The 18,589-nt window shown below is 42.1% G+C and overlaps 1 protein-coding gene across 7 annotated transcripts in view; it reads right to left on the reverse strand.

Moving 5' to 3' along the window:
* Positions 1-6,641: 6,641 nt before the first annotated feature.
* LOC123514767 (serine/threonine-protein kinase 26-like) overlaps positions 6,642-18,589 on the reverse strand; it is a 103,853-nt gene continuing 91,905 nt past the window's right edge. For 5 of the 7 annotated variants that reach the window (XM_045272900.1, XM_045272898.1, XM_045272896.1 and 2 more), the window contains 8 exons: positions 13,343-13,568; positions 11,948-12,112; positions 11,311-11,468; positions 10,415-10,600; positions 9,865-10,007; positions 9,401-9,644; positions 8,648-9,055; positions 6,642-8,232 (listed from right to left, as the gene is read on the reverse strand). In XM_045272900.1, coding sequence (XP_045128835.1) covers positions 8,029-8,232; positions 8,648-9,055; positions 9,401-9,644; positions 9,865-10,007; positions 10,415-10,600; positions 11,311-11,468; positions 11,948-12,112; positions 13,343-13,568 — 1,734 coding nt within the window. In that variant the 3' untranslated portion in view covers positions 6,642-8,028. Of the gene's footprint in view, positions 8,233-8,647; positions 9,056-9,400; positions 9,645-9,864; positions 10,008-10,414; positions 10,601-11,310; positions 11,469-11,947; positions 12,113-13,342; positions 13,572-18,589 lie in introns of all 7 variants that reach the window. The other 2 variants (XM_045272899.1, XM_045272897.1) reach the window with 1 other exon arrangement.

An 18,589-nucleotide genomic window follows, 5' to 3' on the forward strand; every position in this document is an offset into this window, starting at 1 on the left:
AGCCTCTTAATGCGTGGCCCCTGTTCACCTAGCAGTAATTGAATAGGTACGGGACTAGCTGGGTGACCAGCAGACGACCGAGGTGAGGTGAATCACACACACACCACCACCACTACTACACACACACACACACACACACACACACACACACCAAGGCATCCCTGGCGCCCCGACCCGCCAACCACCGCCATCCCCGCCCCTTCACCCTGCAGCCAAGTGATTTAGGGCATTTTTTAAGTGTTTTGTAGGTGTTTGCAGGTGTTGTAAGAGCTCGCTGTGTTGGAGTAGGTGGAGGTGGATGGGTGGTGAGGAATGTGGGAAGGAGGGGAGGGGAGATGGAAGTAAGGAGGAAAAATGCAAAAGAAAAAAAAAATACTTCGGTTCTACATTACAATTTTTCTCATTTATTATTGAATCTTTGCATTGGTTTTGTATTTTATTTACTGATAGGAATGTAAATAAAGTTACAGGCCGTAATAAAATCGTGTCCAGCTTTTTTTTCTTTTTATAATTGAAATAACACTTTCGGCATTGTATAATTTTTACTTTTTAATTAGCACGCCTAGGTGCTTGATATATAGTGTAAAAATATGAAAAAACATGACTGAAGTAATAATATTCCATTAAATTTAGTCGAACTATTCGTATTTTCAAATTTTGAAAGTTTTAACGGTACCAATATAGAAAACAAAAATATTTATACGACGAGAAACCTGTTTTCTTTATTTGGCTGGAAGCAAAAATTTTTCGCATTCAGAAAAAATGTAACATGATGTAGTTTTGCTGTGCTTCCCTTCTCGACATTATGGTGTGTTTGTGACCCATTAGTTTGACATAAAGACTGCTCATTGGACATCATTATGTACACAATCGACCCGGTAACGTTATTAGATTTCCGTTATTAATTAAAGTATTTGTTGCGTCTAAAACTGTAGTGCATTCCAGTCTGGGAGCCTCTTTTCTTCTCGTGATTTTTAAAATGAATTGCGTACGTAGATATTGGGCCACAGGGACACCTCAGCAGTGACTTTCCATCCAAGGTCAGTCCACCAATATTTGCCTGCACTCCCCTGTGTTTCCAGATCGAGAGTGTGAAGTAAAGCCAGAATCAACCTCCAAAGTAGATAAACAGACTGTGTTAAATAAGGCGATGGTTATAATTATATACCCTCATTCAGACCACCCAGCGCCCACCATGATCCAGACCAAGACCCCTCCTCACCACCCCCTGTCCCTTTCCTGTCGACTCGTCAACATTTCATTTAATTATCAATGTTTCCCGGGCATTTCCTGCTCTTTCCCAAATAGAATACATAAAGTATAGGGACAGGAGGAAAAAATTAAATTTAAGTATGTGAAGGAGTGTAGTACTAGTACCAGCAACAGCAGTATTATAATCGTGGTGTGTGTGTGTGTGTGTGTGTTACCTGCCCAAAGGAAGAAACCATCAATCATCATCACTCCGCAGTGTTTTGCTAGAACTGAGCTGTGCCTTGAGGCAGACTAAAATTAAGTGAGTGGGTGACACTTGCGGTGGTGTTCAGACAGACTGCCTCACCGTGAATGGCGTACTCATTACACCCTCTGTTAACTTTTAAACTGTGGGCAATATTTCTGCTACACCTTTATACTGATCTATTTTGTATGTAAGAAGAGAAAGCTGACCAAGAATAACGTAAAGAGCGAAATATAAAAAAGGTGCAGTCATTTGTTAGTCCCTTTAAATGGTCTTACATGGAGTGGATGCTCCCACCTTTCCATTCCTCACATGACTCACCTTACGTTGTGCCCCAGCAGTCATTTTGCATTTAAATTGCTGTGTTGGTATAGGCCTTAGTTTGGATTATTGTTTGCTTGTTTGTGGCCTTGTGACCTTGTTACTGCAGCGAAGGTAGATAAACTGAATTTTTTCATCGATTTACTTACATGTTTCCAATATAATGTCAGGTGTTAGTGAAGATATCTGGAATTTTGATAGTGGCAATTATAAGTGAGTCATCCTTGCAGACCGTTTACCTTCTGGACGAGCTGTATCTTTATTATTCTTTCACATCTAAACATACACATTTAGACATATATTTGTACATACGGGATCGAATGAGGTGGAGATAGATTGTCTCTATTTATTAGACATTATTCCCAGGAAAGTGTATACCATATGACTGCGCAGTCAAGCGGTTTCACCAACCTACTAGTGACTGGTCTAATCAGAAATATATAAACTCAGTTAACCTGACTTAACTTAAGCCAATACTTTACAGGTGCGCGTTGCCGCATTTCGCCACAAGTGATTCAACTTCATCCACGAACGCTCCATTTACAACCACCCATTCCCTTCCCCCTTCACCTGCACCAGCCCCACCCTGACCTGATATGATGCCTCACCATTGATGGCGACAACGACCAACACCATTACAGTGTTCATGAAATGTTCCTGTCACCGAGAAAAGTAACTCTCTCTCTCTCTCTCTCTCTGATTGCCTTGCACTGGAAAGCCTTTAAGTCAGAGTGTTACATACGGACACAAGGGAGGCTGCAAGAAGCCATCAGCCCAACAGGTGGCAGTCCTTGCATCAAACATTCCTATTTCCACCTGTCATCCTGTAGCCCAGATGTACAGTACAAAAAGCATTTTCAGTTCTCTCTTTACATTATCTGTCAAAATATCAGGTTAATATTTATTTATCTATTTGTATATGCAACCTGACTACTTATAAATAATTATCCAAGTTTTATTAGTAATTGATTTAAAGTACAAATTAATTCATTATTTGTGTTAGTGCCTCAGCAGTGTGTTGGATTCCCTGCACTCATTCTATTGTACTTGGTTGAGTGAAGAGCCAGGAAGCTCACCAATAGAGGACCAGATCAAAAAAGGATTACTCATGATACTCACCAGTGTGCTAAATCTCACAGCAGAAGAAAAAAAAGCACCTGGCAAGGCAAGGCAAGGCAGTGAGTGGTTAACATTTCCACTGTCAGGACTTTTGCCACAGGAAAGGCCACATCCACTGCCCCCTCCTTGCAGAAGAGAGGAATGGCTCTGATGTTGCAGGCAAAGGTGCCAGTGAGGGACACAAATTTTCCCTGTTGAGTAAAAAACTGATCTTGTAATTCTCCCTGACATGATTTTTCCTCTGATTGCTGATAACTGATAACTTTTGACACTATGTAAACACTAAAAAACTGAAGGCAGAGACACCAGCAACGGACACGTTTGAAGACATGAACATAAAAAAATGAATGAAGCTGCAAGAGGCCATCAGGCCTACACGTGGCAGTCCCTGTGTGAACAAAACTAATTCCACTCATCATCTCCATAATTTGTCTAATCTTTTAAAGTTCCCTATTGACTCAGCACTAACAATATGGTTACAAAGTCCGTTCCATTCATCAGCCACTTGCACTGTGGAGTGAAAAACTTGTCTTGTAAGCAACATTGATATACAATTTTCCTATAACCTTATTGACATTTCATACTAGTTTTGTAGATTGTTATGGGCTGCAGACACATATTTGCCCTGCAGAGTGGAAGATTTATTTTGTGACCTCATCTTCATGGCTGACACAGTCACACAGAGCCATCACAACAAGCACTGCACACAAGACTTAAGAGGGATGACACCTGTCAGACTGAACTATGGACATTGATAGCATTTGAAAACTTAAAAAAAAAAAGAAAACTAAACTGAAGCACAAGAAAGCTGGCCAGCGCTATCCCTCTTAAGTCAAGCACAGAGACTGGTGCAATGAAGGTCAGGCCTCGACCACTCTCATCAGTTAGTCAAAATCCAAGCATAAATGTGACAACAGAGATTGCCTCACATTCTACTTCTGTAAGAGTAATGTTTTCTCCTCATTATCTCACAGTGCTTTGGCAATCTTGCAGTCTCTTGTCTCTGTTAACCTGAATGATTACATTATTGTTATTGCATAAAGCTTTGGCTAAATAAACATAACTCTTTCTACTAGATTTATTAATTCATCAACCATTATACTGTACATACAAGTTGAGAGGACTACTTGGCTTCACAAAATATAGTCCTCCCTACAACAAGATAAATCATTTACTTACAATAATTGGCATTAACACAATCAAGGGCCATAATTATTTACAAAAAACATTTCAGAAGAATAATCCTGGAAGGCAAATAGTTCTTGACTGATTATACTGTTTATTCTGAAAAGCAAGCAACTTGAACAGAAGTATGGTGTCATACAGAGAGGTATCACTGGTAGCCATGAGTTGTAACAATAATGGGACTGTGCACAACATCTATGGTTCATTTGCAATAATCTTTAGTTTTCAGAATAAAAGCCCACTCAAATGACCATCCAACTGTTAAGAATCTCAAATGATGATCAAATAGAGCTTGGAAACAGCAGCACATAAATAACCATGTGGAAATGTCTATGTATAGGTGAATTTTTTGCTCAGTTTTATGTACAGTTGGCTCCACACATTTCCACTGGACTGACCAATAGAGCTATTGAAACACACCACTTTCAGGAGGAGTGTCATGTTTACGCTCCAGCATCAGCCTGCAGAACAGGACACAGCAGGCCAATCAAAATGCTTGGATTTCTACAAAGTGGGACTGCCAGGTGTCCTCTATGGCCAGCAGATGGCATGTCAATGAATGAAGCCACCTCTACACCCAAAGCAGGTTCTAGATATCTGCACAAAGCATTATTATGTTGCAAACAAGAGCAAAGCTTTTGGTATGTATAGTATTTTGAAGAAATTTACTTTAAACTCCCTGGTATTCAAACCAGCTTTTTTTTTTTTTATAAATAATCCTGACATTCCAGTGCCTGTTAAATACACAATGTAATTTTTTATATTAAATATTCTTTTTATTTTCACACGACTGTCTTCGTTTCAGTAAGTAGTTTTGCTTGGTAGTATACCAGGGTCTTGTTATATGTGAGCATCACATTCTGCACTAAATATTGTACGATTCCATTACAGGAGGTTATGTTCCATGGCTCTCATAGATATTACTTCAACACTTTTCATGATAATGTACATGAGTAGTTATAAATACACTATTGATGTTAGATTTCATTTAGAGAGCATCTTAACTCACCAGATGTGGTCTGAGCACACCACTCTGCAATGGCTAGATGGAGATGGAATAGGAATCAGGACACAACCTCACACAACTAAACACAGCCAAAGCAGCAGCAACATCTTACCATAATGTTTATGTCTCATGACAGGAGACACATAATGAATGAACTGGATGATACATATAGTATAACTCTGATGCAATACTGCTTAGTCTGAAAGAGACTCTTTGCTTGTGACTAATTTGGTGTCCATAGCATGAAGTTAATCAAGACAGCCCAGGCGCAGGAGTAGAAAACCTTCAAAACTACAGGCAATGTTAAGGGTGATGGGTGGAAGTGTGAATCTGTAGCCAGAGTGAAGCTGTAAGGTGGAGCTGCTTTTGAACTGTATGGAGTAAGTGTGGCAAGTGCTGGTCACTGAAGCATCTTGGTTTGCCTTCCATGTGACTCGGATAAAAGTCAATCTTTCTCCCACAGAATACAGTGACATACAGGATAGTTGGACGTGCACATCACATATTCTGAAGCTGCATATAACAAGACCCTGGTGTAATGCAGTGTAAACAAATACTTTGTTGAATTACACATCAGGTAACTTGAAAGTAAGTTATAATACTGAATTTCTAGAGCCAATCAGTTGTTTGCTCTAGTTCATGTGAGCATACTTCAATTCTTACTGAAAATAATATGTTGCATAGAAAAATATAATGATCTTTGTAGTTACATTAATCACAAGAGACTTTCCTTAGGGAGTCAATATCAAATGTAACATGTTAAGTGTTCAAACACTATGCTTTCTTCCTTACAGGAAAACAAATGTTTATATACTGTAATGCTCTATTCTTGGATTACTCAAGTAGTAACACCCAGTTTTTACATTTGTGAAAATAACAACAAACTGACATTACTACTTCACAAATGAAATGCCTTTTGCAAATCAGGTTTTGTATATTAAACTTGCTATCAATAAGACAGAGAGAGAGAGAGAGAGAGAGAGAGAGAGAGAGAGAGAGAGAGAGAGAGAGAGAGAGAGAGAGAGAGAGAGAGAGTGTGTGTGTGTGTGTGTGTGTGTGTGTGTGTGTGTGTGTGTGTGTGTGTGTGTGTGTGTGTGTGTGTGTGTGTGTGTGTGTGTGTGTGTGTGTGTGTGTGTGTGTGTGTGTGTGTGTGTGTGTGTGTGTGTGTGTGTGTCAGAGGCTGGGCTGCACTGGTGGTGCTGCCTCTATGCCTGTGCTAATCAGTCTCACACTGAGTTGGTTCACACATCTTGCTCAGCCTGTCTTCTCACTTACTTTACCCAAAGACTGTCATTCTTTGGACATGAAAAGCTTCTCCCTTTCTCAAACATCTTTCCCCGAATTTTTGGTACATTCTCATATCACAATTTCTTCTCTCTCAATATAATTTTTCATTATATTTCTCCTGTGTTATTGAACAATTTATAAATTTTCTAATGTGTGTGTTTGTGTGTGTGTGTGTAATTCACCACGGTCGTCTGCTGGTCACCCAGCCAGTCTTCCCCATTATGGAGCGAGCTCAGAGCTCACAGACCGATCTTCGGGTAGGACTGAGTGTGTGTGTGTGTGTGTGTGTGTGTGTGTGTGTGTGTGTGTGTGTGTGTGTGTGTGTGTGTGTGTGTGTGTGTGTGTGTGTGTATGTTTAATAAATAAATAAAGAAACCAGAAATTGCATCAACTTCTAGGGAAAAGAAATCACCATTAATGGAATGTTAAGTCATATTACAAGACTAATTTGCATCCAAGAGCAAGAAAGGAATAGGATACAACCTACAATGTCTTTGACACAACTTGATGAAGTGCCCTTTAACACAAAATAAATAGTAACATCTTTGGCTACTACACAAAGAGGCAAGTATCACAAGGGGACACATGGCGGAGATGAGGTGCAGCCGGCAGTCTTGATGATCTTTGTTTCAACTCACACTTCTCACTGTCCCCATATTAAAAGTAAGAAATTTCATGAACTTGCAACATTCTCCCTCCCTAAGAGTACTAAACCAGCCGGTGTTAGGAAAAGTAACACCATCAACAAAATCTTGAGGAAATAAAATATATACTAAGCAGCCGTTGACTACTGATATGGATGAGAAGGGTGGGAGTGGTAGTCCATTGATTTCAACCATACTATGTAGATTTGGTTGAAAATGGTTAAATGGATTATATATTTACATTTTCCAGATGCACTGGTCCTCAATGACTTACACATTATGTACACTAGTATGATACACAAGAGTTAGCCTCCCCTTGTAAAACACATCTCACGGCTCAGCAGACTTGTAGCATCGTGCTGGCTACACTTAGACAAAATGCAAATGTAAAGGTATGTGCAACCTGAAATAAGACTGTACACATAACACCATTCTTCTTCTTCCTCAATGAGCCTCACCCGTGACTAGGAGGCTCCAGTGGGTGTGGACGCCATCAAGACACAAACTGAGAGGCGCTGGCAGCTTGTTTACTTGTTTCCACTGCCAAGTAAATCATGCACACCAGAATATCCTCCACTAGATGGAAATTCACATACTCTCAATACTGTCCATTCATGAAGTACTTCTTTTCACTGGATCAAGGTTCAATGGTAGAACTGTACACTGTAGAAGCTGCTGAAGTAAAGAGTTAAGTAGGTGACTAATCTTGCCTCCAGCATGTGCAAGGACTTGAGGCACAGTGTGGCCCCCCGAGGGCAGGCAAGGGGCAACAGCAATGCAAGGAAACAATGTCACCCAGTTCCAAAAATAAATAAGGAAATAAAGAATATGGGGAGGTTTAACTCGTGACACACCATCCCGCTGCTCAGGACAGCGTTTAGTTATTGCAAAATGTACAGCACTGTCTTTGATGGTGCTCTCCAACTGGTGTTTGCTTGAGCCATCAGTGTTTAGAACTGCTTCAGACACAATTCTGTTGTGATGCTCGCATTGAAACAGCCATTGGAGTTTCACCTCATTAAGTTGTCTTGTGCTTGCCTGACCCTTGCTTCAGTCATGTTGGGCAGTAATTTTGAAAACAAGTCCCGAATGAAGGCATCTGTCACACCTGGACTTGACCTCTCGGCTGACTCAAACGCTGACTTGAGCTCCTCGATGGCGTCGGCGCGGTGTGGGTCGTTGCCCCTCGGGTTGTGTCGGTGGCGTCTCTGTAACTGTACACCACACTTGTTTAGTTGGATCATCATTATAGATAACTGTCAACCTTACATGTAGCTAGCTTTGCCCTTCATTACAAGGATATCTGTCTCTTTAAAACTATACAAGAGCAGAAGAGCCATTAAAATGATCAATAGAGTTCCTCACTTCTATGTCTCACTCAAAAACCTGTTAGACTTATGATTATCAAATATGAATAGACGTGATTATCCAGGCAATTACTTTCACTTAAAACCCCTGCCCTTAGGAACTTTTCAAGGGCATGCCTCTGCATGAAGCCTCCACTTATGCCCTTTCTTACATTCCTTGCTTCCATACTCCAGTCCTCTCATTCTAGGACTACCCAAATTAACAGTTTACTAATTAATAATAATAAAAATGCCCCAAAAGTCAAAGTGTTCCACAACTGACCTCAGAGATGAGTGGCAACACCACCCCTGATAAAGCACTGTTGACTGGCGGAGGTGACTTGGTGCGAGGGGCCTGGGGGAGTGAGGAGGTGTGGCGGTGCTCTGGCCTCCTCACTTCCCTCATGTTGCCTATGCTGGCCCTGTTGTCTCTGGAGTGGTGGACGTCTCGGATGTGGCGGGAGTCGTTCACCTCGTTTCTATCGGGACGGTCATTCTCATTTCTGTGGTCCTCTGCATCAATCCTCATGTCCGCCAGGTTGGCCATGTGGGTGTCGTCGCCATTGGTGTGAGGCTCGGTGGAGCGCGGCGAGAGGTCCATGTCCCTTGAGGTTCTGTGGTCCATGTGGCGACTTTCTCTGCGTTTTTCATTATCGCTAGGAGGAGGCGGTGCTATTGCAGTTGGACGAGTCTGCAGGAAGCAGTTCATTAGGAAAAAGAAAAGAATACATTTGTGATGTTACTAGTAAAGAAACATGTTTTACTATCCCAGTCATGTGTTGTTCATAAACTTTAGAAAATAGGAACAATACAAAGACATCAATTATGTGAGTGAATAAATGAGTCAATACACAGATGACACAGATCAATCCTAACGCATCAAATTGCTCCTACTTACTTTCATCATTTCATTCTGATCCTTGTTACCCATGAGACAGTTGGCACCTTGGCACCTTACTACTCAAAGTTTGTCAATGGAAACAATCTTTAAGCATTAAATAAACACCTTTGTGTGGAATAGTTCTGAGGCACTTACTGGAGACGAGGCTTTTTCTCTAAATATGACTCCATTGTTCTCCTTCGGTGGAGAGTGCGCGAGGGAAGACGTGGAGGAAGCTGGCACATTGTTGAACTCCATGGGTGAGGAGGAGAGTGGAGAGGTGGAAGTGGTGGGAGGTGATCCTTCCTGCATGCCAGTCGGGGAGAGGCCGCCGGGTGGACCCTTGACAGTCATGATCCAAGCTGGGTCCTCAACGTCACTCTCCACTCGGCTCTCCTCACTGCAGGGACAAGGAGGAAGGTGTCACCATTAACAACACTGTCTCTCTCAAACATGCCATACAGTCACTGGTCTAAAGCTTTCCTGTCACTGTTACCTCAAACACTTTATGACTGAAATGACGGCCAATTATGTCTAGCCATGGCCTGAGGAGTATCTGGTTGACTGGACTGTCTCTCCTTCCTAAGATAAATAAGACACACTGTGTCACCAAGACTTACGAATCCGATGGATCAGAATCGGTGTCTGTGTCTGCGTTGTTTTTCTTGTATGACTTATATCTGTCAATGAGGTCCATGAGGTAAGCATTCTTCTTGGCCTTCCTTATAAATGGAAACTTGAGCAATTCTTTTGCAGTTGGTCTCTGCAAGACAAAGTATTTACATGTAAGACAAGTCACTATTACAAGTCCTCACACTCGCTCATACACACAAGATTGCTAGAACAGGGAAAAAGAATTGTCTTCTCATCACAGCAGGTCATCCTTCATCCTCCTTGTGATCATTACAATGCAGCCTTGACTGCCACCTCAGACCAATCACAGCTTGCCACCACAGCCGGTCAGCTCAACACACAACATTCTCCTGAAGCTCAACATAATATTACTTCGGTGACATTTCTGACTGATTGAGGCTGGCTGCCAAACAAATGTAGCCTATCATTATTACTAAAGATGAGCTGCATTCATGTACAATATATCACATGACAGCTGCATTCTTTCCTCTACCACCAGATTCAGGACAGATGCAGTGAAGCACACACAGTACTTACATTTTCTGGATCTTTATTGAGACAAGCCTCAACAAACTCCTTGAAGGGTTTGCTGTAATTGCCAGTGAGTTGTGGAGGGTTATTCTTGGGGATAAGGAAGAGCACTCGCATTGGGTGGAGATCACTGTTGGGTGGTTCACCTTTTGCCAGCTCAATGGCAGTGATGCCCAACGACCAGATGTCCGCCTGTGGGGAAATCAACATCAGGAACTTCAGCAAACCATAGAAAGATGTATTTGGATAGAGAGAAATGGAGACTCTGCTGTTGTGGCCACCCACTTGGATGATACTCCTGAGAGAATTAAGCATCAGAAAGAGAGATTCATGATTGTGACATTTGAGGGTCAGTTGTTGTTGTTGAGGAGCAGAAACTGTGAAAGAAAGCATGTCTTCCAGAGAGGCCATTTTGACATACAACAATGCTTATGTTCTGTCCTTGAGTTACATGTCCACAGAAATAATTTGAAACCTAATTAGTCTCCACATAAAACTGTCTTCATTACAAATAAGGCATATATTAATATCAACTATGAAATTTGGTGGTAAAGTAGCATCCTTCACCATTACAATACACAATAAGGTCCCTTCTACACATAAGCTCTTTTAAAAAGCATAAAGTAACATATGACACAGACAGAATACGTAGCATGATACCTTACATCCATTCTGGTGTGATGGCCTCTCCTTAATGCTACAAATATATGTACATCTGAAGGTGTTCCTTAATAATGGAATTTTAAGACATGATTCAAGAAGCATCACATTACACACACACAACACAAAACCTTAACAAAGAACAATACCAAAACACAAAGCCTGAACTGTCAGGCACTGCCAATCCCACCAAGACACAAATACTGCCACCCCCGCCACCAAACAGAGCCAAGTCTAATCACCTTGGAGTCATAGGCCGACTGCTTGATGACCTCGGGCGCCATCCAGAAAGGCGTGCCCACGAAGGTGTTCCTCTTGCTGGTGGTGTTGGTGAGCTGCCCTGCCACACCAAAGTCAGCCAACTTGACGTCTCCCATCTCACTCAGCAGCACATTGGCCGCTGTCAAGGCAAAAAATTTGTATAAGTAACTCAACTGAGTTCACAAAACAGTGATGACACAGGATGCTTAATGTGTAAATGATGAGTATCTCTCTTAGTCACACACCATAATACATTATACCATTACTGTTACATACAAAATACACACTAAAATTTTGAGGTCTTGGTGTACTATTTTCTTTTCACTACACTCTACATCTTCACCATTACAATTACAAGGGATCACAGACATCCCACACACAACAGGACAACTACTTCATATACCCATTTCATGCTATTCCAAACACCTTTCCAGATAACTGACAACATGCCTCACTGTGTTTCAACATTGAATAAATCAGTCACTGTCACACCACTGAGAATCATTCACAAAATCAGTTAGTCACATTCTTGGGAATCACTCACAAAATCAGTCATTGTCACACCATTAGGAATCACTCACTAAATCCGTCACTCTCATATCACTGGCAGTCACTCACCCTTGATGTCCCTGTGCAGCTTCCTCTCAGAGTGCAGGTAGTCGAGGCCCTTGATCACCTCTCGTAGGATGACCGCTATGTGCATCTCCTCAAAGCTGCCAGCCTTCATCAGGTCCAGGGCAGACCCCCCTCCCAGGTACTCCATGATGATCCAAAGCTTGGTGCCTGGAGAGCACAATGTTATTGTACATGTTCTGGCCAATTCAATGCTTTTTGTCTCTTCTTTTATCATTCTCAACCTCTTCAGTACCATGACACATTTTCACATTTATTCTGGTTACTACTTGGTGATTTTACACAGCCTTCAGCTTCAGAAATTTAAGTTGGGATTAAAATAGTGAAAACTCCAGCTATTTATCTTCTCACCTCCACAGACCCTTCCTAATGTCAATAAAATTGTCTAATCATAACCAAAACTCAAGGTAAAAATGTATCCCAGTACTGAAGGGGTTAATATCACGAGACTTTCCAGATAATGATTTCTAAGCTCTGATCCATTTTTCTTTTAATATATCCTGACTCTACATATACTAAGGTTATGTCATCTCATGTGGATGCCTCCACCACAATGATATCATAGACAAACTACTTTGTTAACGCGGAGTAATGTAATGTTCTGTATATGGTGTACTGGGGCTGTGTATTGTTCCGCTACCCCAAGGGACGCCACGCTCAGTCTGGTTCCTAACACAGCTTAAGGAACAGGCTCACGCTCTGTTTGGCAATCTGCTTGCCTTCCTTCTTTGACTGGTCCTCCTGTCCTGCACAGCCAGTCTAGTTCTACAGTCTACTGTCTACAGTCACACTCCAGTGTGTAGACTGTAATTATACATCGTCACGCTTGCTACAAGCTCCATCTAGCCGCTACTGACTACAAGTCTCTCTCTCGTCGCCGGCTACTTCTCAACCCTTTCCATGGCCGCTCGCTACCAAGCTACCAAGCCTCCAGTACATTTTGTATCCTACAATAAACACAGGGAAGCTCCCCCAGTGTTTCTCTTCAGCCACACCAGAACATATTGGTGGTGCCAGCAGTACCAGGACAATGAAAGTGGTAGAATTACAGGGAGTCTCTCATTATTACTCTTCTGGAATGTGAAAAGTAGTCAGACACTGGTGTGCTTTGTTGATCCCATCACTGGCTGTACTGACATTGAAGAAATACAACTCTATGACCAGAGAAAGCTGAAATAAATGTATCACACACCAGATAATCTTCCATTGTAAAAGTTATTCCTCACAAAGTCACACATCATTTTTCAGAATTACCACACAATGAAAAAAAATGAAGTGTTGACGTCAGTAACTCATGCGCACATCAATCAAACCTGTCCTGAACCGACTCCCTGTGAGATGTACTACCTTGCATTACAGGGAAGCCACACATCCACACACCTTTGAGGTAGGAGCCATAATACTTGGTGACATAGGGGGAGTCACACTGGGAGAGCACCATGATTTCTTGTTGGATGTCCTCGATCTCATCCTCCGCCTCCTCTAGGTCAATTATCTTGATGGCCACCACCTGTGTCGACCGCTTGTCCACCCCCTTGAACACCTCTCCAAAAGACCCCTTCCCGATCCTCTCCTGCTTGGTGAAGATCAGCTCAGGGTCCACCTTCTGTTGGGGACCAGAAGAAAACAATGGTTAGATATGTACATACTTATGGTGGCTCCAATTTCTCTTACCTCTCTAATAACTGTATGTGTGTGTGTGTGTGTGTGTGTGTGTGTGTGTGTGTGTGTGTGTGTGTGTGTGTAAAATTAAAAGTGTCTACATGTAGCATGACAGCACCTTGAATACCTACATGCCAGTACTAGCCTTGACTTATAAGTGACTTGATATTTCAAGGTAATATAAAAAAAAAAGGCTTTAAAATACAACACTTCATGAGAAATACACTTTTTTCTGTGATGATTTAAATGAGAAAGGGTTTTATTGAATCTTTTGTTCCTTTCATCATTCCTTCACATGACACCGGCAAAGGTTGAAGGGCGTGAGAACAATGGCATGTCACGGCCTGGCGCAGCACAGCACATAAGAGACACAGTGGCAAGCGACGCACTGCACTGTGAAAACCCAAACAGCGAAAAATGAGTCATGAAGAAAAAGTGATGTGACAAGTAAACAGAAAGACGGAGGATATCATCAAAACAATGGAATGGACAGGCTGCTGTGTTGGTCTGGCCATGAGGTGGACAAAAATGAGAGTGACTAAGCTAAACCAAAGGAATAATGTTGATGTGGAAGGCTCAGTCATGGCCACAAGAAATCAAGTGACCTTCTGAAATCCTCCTGCTGTGTTTCATGTTTTCCCTCAGTCTCAACTCCTCTGATCTCCTGGCAAAGGCAAACTGACACAAAGCCTGACGATTGACAATTTCTTAGCAATTTAGATGTGAGACTACAGAAAACCCTATCAATATATTTCCCTCAATTCATTACTATTCTTTTCTTCTTGCTTTTTCCTCCACTGATCTACTGATAAATTGAAAGAAAGCCTGACAAGTGAAAAATTTCTTAGTATTTTGGAAGTGAGACTGAATAAAAGCCCCATCAATATATTTCCTTCAGTTTATCACTTTTCTGTTCTTGAAGGCTGCCAGCACCAATAGGTATAAGGAGAGTAAGGCAGGAAGTTAAGAAAAACCTGGATGGCAAGGGAATCACCAAATAACCAGCTGACCTCGGTGCTAAATGAGCAGGGAAAGGGAGAAGGAATGGCAGACCTCAGCTTATCTCTCTTTAATAAACCTCTCTCTCTCTCTCTCCCACCACCAACGCGTGTGACGAGGAAATGATTGTGGAACTGAAGGGAAAAAGGGAAAAAGGTGCGTGGATGGAGAAACTAAACAGAGAATTTACGTTTGGAATGTCTCGTCTTCCCATCCTTCCTCTTCCACCACCACCAGCACCACCACTACTCACTCTCTCTCTCTCTCTCTCTCTCTCAATACAACTACCAGCCTGTCCCGATATTGAACGCAGCCAATACGAACCTAAATACACAGCAATGCAAATACTCGTCCCTCTCATAGCGCGGAACACATGCAGTGAACACCACGACGTCCATCAACCACCAACTCGTGACCCACAACGCTTCCCACCTCAACTCAACTCAACGACTGACTGCCTAACTTATTGGTACTGGACACGTGTGAAGGAATGAACAGCTGACATACACATATACACACACGCACAAGGGCAATACAATGACATACAAAGAGTTCCTAGTGACATGTTGAGTTCCCAGTGAGCGTCTTCATGCATGGGAGTGTTTGGTTCTGCACGCTTGTTGCCGGAGCAGTAACAGTAACATGCAGGTGACTGACTGACTGACCCGCTGAGTGTGTGGCTGTTAGGCGACATTGCACGATTTGTAAACACACACACACACACACACACACACACACACACACACACACGGTTTCGTCTCTTTCTTACTGTCATGAGAGAGAGAGAGAGAGAGAGAGAGAGAGAGAGAGAGAGAGAGAGAGAGAGAGAGAGAGAGAGAGAGAGAGAGTGGGAGGGCTGTGAGGTAATGCAAAGACCCAGGCGAGAGGAAAATGAGGTTGGTTCGCATTATGATTAGTCAATTACTGCTGGGTCAGGAGTCAAGGCCTGAGAGAGAGAGAGAGAGAGAGAGAGAGAGAGAGAGAGAGAGAGAGAGAGAGAGAGAGAGAGAGAGAGAGAGAGAGAGAGAGAGGGAAAGGGGAGGAGGAGAGGGGAAGAGGGATGGGAAGGGCGCAAAAGTTAATATCCTCATTCCTCCACACCCTCTCTCTCTCTCTCTCTCTCTCTCTCTCTCTCTCTCATATGATTAAGTCGCCACTACTTTTACGACACAACAAATACAATAACAACAACAAAAACAAGTACTACTACTACTACTACTACTACTACTACTACTACTACTACTACTACTATGTACTACTACCATTACTATTTCATCTCTTCTCTCTCATATATCTCCTCTTCCTCTTCGCACAAAAACATCAGATAATTTAATTCCCTGTGCTTTTCTCCCTTCCCCTGTGTGTGTGTGTGTGTGTGTGTGTGTGTGTGTGTGTGTGTGTGTGTGTGTGTGTGTGTGTGTGTGACTTCTGCTTTTGCTTCGATGTTTGGTTCGTTCACATTATGTAACGTTCTTGTGATTGCCAAGTGATGTGTGTGTGTGTGTGTGTGTGTGTGTGTGTGTGTGTGTGTGTGTGTGTGTGTGTGTGTGTGTGTTCGTATCGGAACACACACACACACACACACACACACACACACACACACACACACACACACACACACACACAGAGTTAATGAAAATTAAATAAAAAATTATTATTTCTTGGTTTGAATCTCTCTCTCTCTCTCTCTCTCTCTCTGATTTGCATACCCGCTTGCTTGTGATCTAAATGAATACCAGTAGTAGTAGTAGTAGTAGTAGTAGTAGTAGTAGTAGTAGTAGTAGTAGTAGTAGTAGTAGTTGTTGTTGTTGTTGTTGTTGTTGTTGTTGTTGTTGAACAACAAACAGTCTAATCACATTTTAATAGACTGAAAAGAAGAAGAAGAAGAAGAAGAAGAAGAAGAAGAAGAAGGAGAAGATAGAGAGAGAGAGAAAAAAATGCAATATGTGATTTAATGCGTGTGTGTGAGTGTGAAGGCAGGAGACGTGACAGCTGCTGACGAGGACGGACGGACGGACACACACACACACACACACACACACACACACACACACACACACACACACACACACACACACACACACACACACACACACACACACACACACACACACACACACACACACACACACACACACACACACACACACACACACACACACACACACACTCAGCACAAAATTATTCCCACTCCGCGATGATTCAGTGCAGTGGAGGACACTAGAGGGGAACAAAGACACCAGTAACAAGGAAAACCATGATAATACTGGCCACTATGAGCCGTCTTCAGAAACGCCTTGCTCTCACCACGACTATTTCCAAAGGCTCTAGTTAAAGATACTCATGTGTTTAAGGGTATTGTTTATGGTTCTAGTGATGGATTAGCAAGATTTCTGTTGGTTATGAGGAGAAACTGTCTTGAAAACTCGGCTAGTCGTCTATGGGGACTTGAAAAATTGTCGTGGTGAGAGAGAGAGAGAGAGAGAGAGAGAGAGAGAGAGAGAGAGAGAGAGAGAGAGAAAGCAAGGCGATTCTGAATGTGGCCGTCTATCTGGAAACACCCGCGCCGTACGTAGGTTAGGTTAGCCCTAGCTAGAGTATCATGAAGCGTTCCCCTATTCATTCTGATTACTATCTGGTGATTTTGTACAGCTTCAGAAACTTATGTGGGGGATTAAAATAGTGAAAACAGTGGCCATTAATCTTCTGACCTCCATAGACCCTTCCTAATGTCAATAAAATGGTCTAATCGTACACAAATCTCAAGGTAAAAATATGTCCCAGTACTGAAGGAGTTAAGTTTGGCCAGATTAGGTTGGGTTAACATTTCCACTATTTCCAAGAGGCTGTAGTTGAAGTTACACAGGAGTTTATATAAGTGATTTTTATGTTTCCAGTAGCAGATTAACAACATTCCTACATTGTGAAGTGGAGATTGGGTTAACACTTCCACTACTTTCAAGAGACTGTAGTTGAAGTTACACGGGAGTTTATATGAGTGTTTTTATGTTTCCAGTAGCAGATTAACAACATTCCTACACTGTGAAGTGGAGAAACACTCTTGAGAACCCCGTTAGTCATCTCTGTGGTCTTTGAAAATAGTCTTGGTGATAGAGCAAAGCGTTTTCAATAATGGCCTTGGCGAGGAGAGTGGGGAAAAAATAGTGGCAGACACGGAAAGCCCCAATAAAAAAAAAAGGAAATAGAGAGAGAAAGAGAAAGAGAGATAAGGAGGAGGGTGAGAGTGAAGAATGAACAAGGGAAAAACCCAAGTAAAACAAGGAAAAAGGAAAAGATGATGATGACAATGAAGAGTAGAACGAGAATTAAATTGACTTTCGTGAGCGGCCTTAATGATTCAACACACACACACACACACACACACACACACACACACACACACACACACACACACACACACACACACACACACACTATTGTTATTTCTTGTTCAAATCCATGAAGTAGACAAGAGAGAGAGAGAGAGAGAGAGAGAGAGAGAGAGAGAGAGAGAGAGAGAGAGAGAGAGAGAGAGAGAGAGAGAGAGAGAGAGAGAGAGAGAGAGAGAGAGAGGTGGGGGAAGTGGTCAGCTGAGACGGTGTGGGAGGAGCGTTTTTTTTTCTCTCTCTCTCTCTCTCATACATATCTTTGACAACTATTTTCATATTGCAAGGAGGAGGAGGAGGAGGAGGAGGAGGAGGAGGAGGAGGAGGAGGAGGAAAGACAAAAAAATAAAATAAATAAACAAAACAAATGAGTCATATCAAGTAAACACCATCCAGGAGAGAGAGAGAGAGAGAGAGAGAGAGAGAGAGAGAGAGAGAGAGAGAGAGAGACAATGTTTGCGTTCATGACTCACTAAAATGCAAAGAAAACGAAGAAAAGAGAAAAAAATAAAGAGAAAGTTTGTAGTACGTATTTCTCTCTCTCTCTCTCTCTCTCTCTCTCTCTCTCTCTCTCTCTCTC

Source organism: Portunus trituberculatus, chromosome 38 (genome assembly GCF_017591435.1).
Source record: "Portunus trituberculatus isolate SZX2019 chromosome 38, ASM1759143v1, whole genome shotgun sequence".
Classification (NCBI taxonomy): Eukaryota; Metazoa; Arthropoda; class Malacostraca; order Decapoda; family Portunidae; genus Portunus; species Portunus trituberculatus.